Below are 2,919 nucleotides of genomic sequence, written 5' to 3'. Positions count from 1 at the left end.
AATTCATTAGTTTTTCTCTTTATTATTTTTCTTTCTTCTCTCATTCGAACTTCTTGTTCATTGTTTCCCACTTCTCAATTTCACAATTTTGAATGCATCAATTGATTCGAAGATCTAAAATTTCTGTAAAGCACTCAAACTTTGTAGATTAAAGAACTTACACTTATGATTTTCAAAAATATCTACTAGATTTTAAGCACAATTGACTGGAAAAAATGCCCATTTATTAGTTAGACTAATTTAAAACAATTTATTTAATTAATATATGATTATGTACATCATTAAAATGAATTTGAAAGTTGTATCTAAAATATGAAACTAAAGTATATACAAAATTTTGAATTAGAAATCTATTTTGATGTAGTTATTTGAAATATGCACATTGACTAAAAAAATATACATTTCCTTTGATAAAATAAATATTGAATAAAATAATAATAAAATAAACAACAATATGAACCCGAACAATTTGTTTGATTAGTACATAATATATGAATTTGATTAAAATAGAATAGATGTTTTTTTTGTTTAAAGTATCCACTTTGGTGTACATATTTACCCACTATATATTAACAAAATCAATTTGAATTATACCATTGAACATTTACTTAATTAATTATTAGTATCATTCTAGTAGTATTTAAAGTAAAAAGTAAAAAATAAAAAATAAAATAAATTTTTGTGATCCATAATGAATTTAGAGATCACATAAGAGAAATTTTTAGCCAAGGCTTTTTCACTGAACAAGTGCAATTCACCATTAGACCACATGAAGGGGCAGAGCATGGCAAATGATTAAATAGAGAGCAAAATAGAAAGTAATGTAGAAAGCATAATTTCAAGTGAACAATAATATTTCAATTATGATATTAATTTACTAATATATTAACAACTAATGATACTTTTTGAAAGATAATATTTAAATTATGATATTAATTTATTATTTTATTAAATGGCCATATGAGATATATGTGTTGTGTTGATCTTGCTCAATTTGATTAAGCTTCAGATCTTATATTGTGTTTTAGTATATAACATAAGATTAACTGTAGAAATTTCTATATATTTATCTATTAATTATTTAATTCACTATTAAAACCACTAAAATAATACCAAAAAGTCATTGAGCCGACCCAACATGATCAAGTTAGACATTGCCCTAAAATATATATTAAATACATAAAACGTTCATCCACAAATCCCACAAATTCAACGATTGGATTTTCATTAACCGGACGATTTGATTTTCATTAACCCGACGATTTTCTTCCGTATTCCATAGATTCAGGGATTTCTAACTGCTGAGTTATATTCAATGATCCTACGGTTTTTCTCGTTTATCCGTAAGATTGGATTGGCCATTCTGCAGAGTACCCCGTTACTCCGCAGGTTTGGATGGGGAAATATGGAGATTATTTCTGCGCCTGATGTAGAAGAGAATAAAAGAGTTAAAGAAATAGTCGATAAAGTACAATTGGCTGTGGAAAATTTAGAGAAATCTTCCTTCTTTCGAGATTTGACTGAACAGATGCAACACCCAGAACTGGTTGCACAAATAGAAAGGGTGATAGCCACAGACCCACAGTATCAGCAATTACAACTGGTTCTCTATGGCGTTGGAGGACTGGAGCGCGTCCCTATGTTCCCTAGAGTGGAAATTAGTCACGCGCAGTTAGCATTTGCTATTTTATTAAGAGACAAATTTCAATGGGTGAGTGATATCGAGGTGTACGATCCATGGGTGCCTCCTGTCCAACAAAAGGCCATAAATGCATTCAACTGCACTTTTCTGTCAGTTAATGAACTTGGCAAACGGACAGTCGAGAGGCCCACCTTATTTTACATGCCTCGTTGCCCAAACGTTCTGGTTCACAATGTCTTGAGAGCAAACTGGACAACCACCAATTTGAATAAGATTATCATATTGGGCAGCAGTTTTATGGCGATAAAGAAAACTATTCCTAAAACTGAATGTCCGGATCTTCTTGCATTGAAACATTTTCAGGCCATTCTTCATAGTGACAATATACTGCATGAAATGCCCCTTCCGGAACCAGAAACAAGTGAGCCATCAAGTTTATATCCAAAAGGGCTACATAAGATGGCATTTCGTGGATTTAGTTGGCATTTCTTTACCTTGGATGGCTGCATAGAAGATCTCAATCTTGATCTGTTTCCAGAAGCCCCTGATACTTGTAGTTTCTTGGAATCAACGTTCCTTAGCTGATCTAAAGAACTGCAACTTTTGCGAAGAACTTCATCTCTTAAAACGTTCAATTCTCAGAATATTGTTCTCATTTTCATTCTAAAAGGTAGCTTTTTCGCGTTGCTTTGCCTCAACATATGTAAACTTGATCATAATTATATGTGAACCGTCATAACTATATATCCTCTTCCATATTTTCGTGTAGCATATTTTTTCCCTGTATTTTATTAGTTGATTGATTATATGTATATTGGTATGTAATTTTACAGGATTGAATATATATATATATATATATTTTGAGTGTATTTAGGAGATTAATTTGATATGTTTTTATGTTTATTTTAGCAATATATTTTACAATTAATAATGAATGGAATAATTATCAGTCTGGTTTTATCTTAATTTCTGATCTATCAAAGTTAATTTCTGATCTATCAAATTTTGAGAGGGATAAAATTCTTTTTCACTTTGTATATCAAGAGATTCAATCTTTTTTGCTATTTGGTATATCCAAAATTAACATCATGAAAAATTGAAATAAAAGTTGTTATACAACTTTTCCTTTTTTTTTATTCCACAAATACTTTAGAAATGATGATGGTAACAAAGAAAGATTTCACGAATAAATTGAAGTATATTTTGGTATCAAGAGAGTTATAATGAAACAACAAAATGATGTTAAGATTAACCTAAATAAGAAAGAAATTCTAGAG

The 2,919-nt window shown here is 29.8% G+C and overlaps 1 protein-coding gene across 1 annotated transcript; it reads left to right on the top strand.

The window, feature by feature from the left end:
• The first annotated feature begins 1,315 nt into the window (after positions 1–1,315).
• Positions 1,316–2,227, top strand: LOC149234329 (protein SENSITIVITY TO RED LIGHT REDUCED 1-like). Its single transcript, XM_089368233.1, has one exon. It carries the CDS (start codon positions 1,316–1,318, stop codon positions 2,225–2,227), a length of 912 nt encoding a protein of 303 aa, XP_089224359.1.
• Positions 2,228–2,919: the final 692 nt, after the last annotated feature.

The sequence above is a fragment of the Pinus tabuliformis genome, chromosome 8 (genome assembly GCF_031772625.1).
Source record: "Pinus tabuliformis cultivar Carrire ecotype Pingquan chromosome 8, CPIR1, whole genome shotgun sequence".
Classification (NCBI taxonomy): Eukaryota; Viridiplantae; Streptophyta; class Pinopsida; order Pinales; family Pinaceae; genus Pinus; species Pinus tabuliformis.
The sequence above is the reverse complement of the archived record's forward strand: the minus strand, read 5'-3'. Positions and strand labels throughout refer to the sequence as shown.

What these genes read in the sequence shown, in the direction of transcription:
- LOC149234329 (XM_089368233.1), top strand. Translation starts at nt 1,316, where the DNA reads ATGATCCTACGGTTTTTCTCGTTTATCCGTAAGATTGGATTGGCCATT.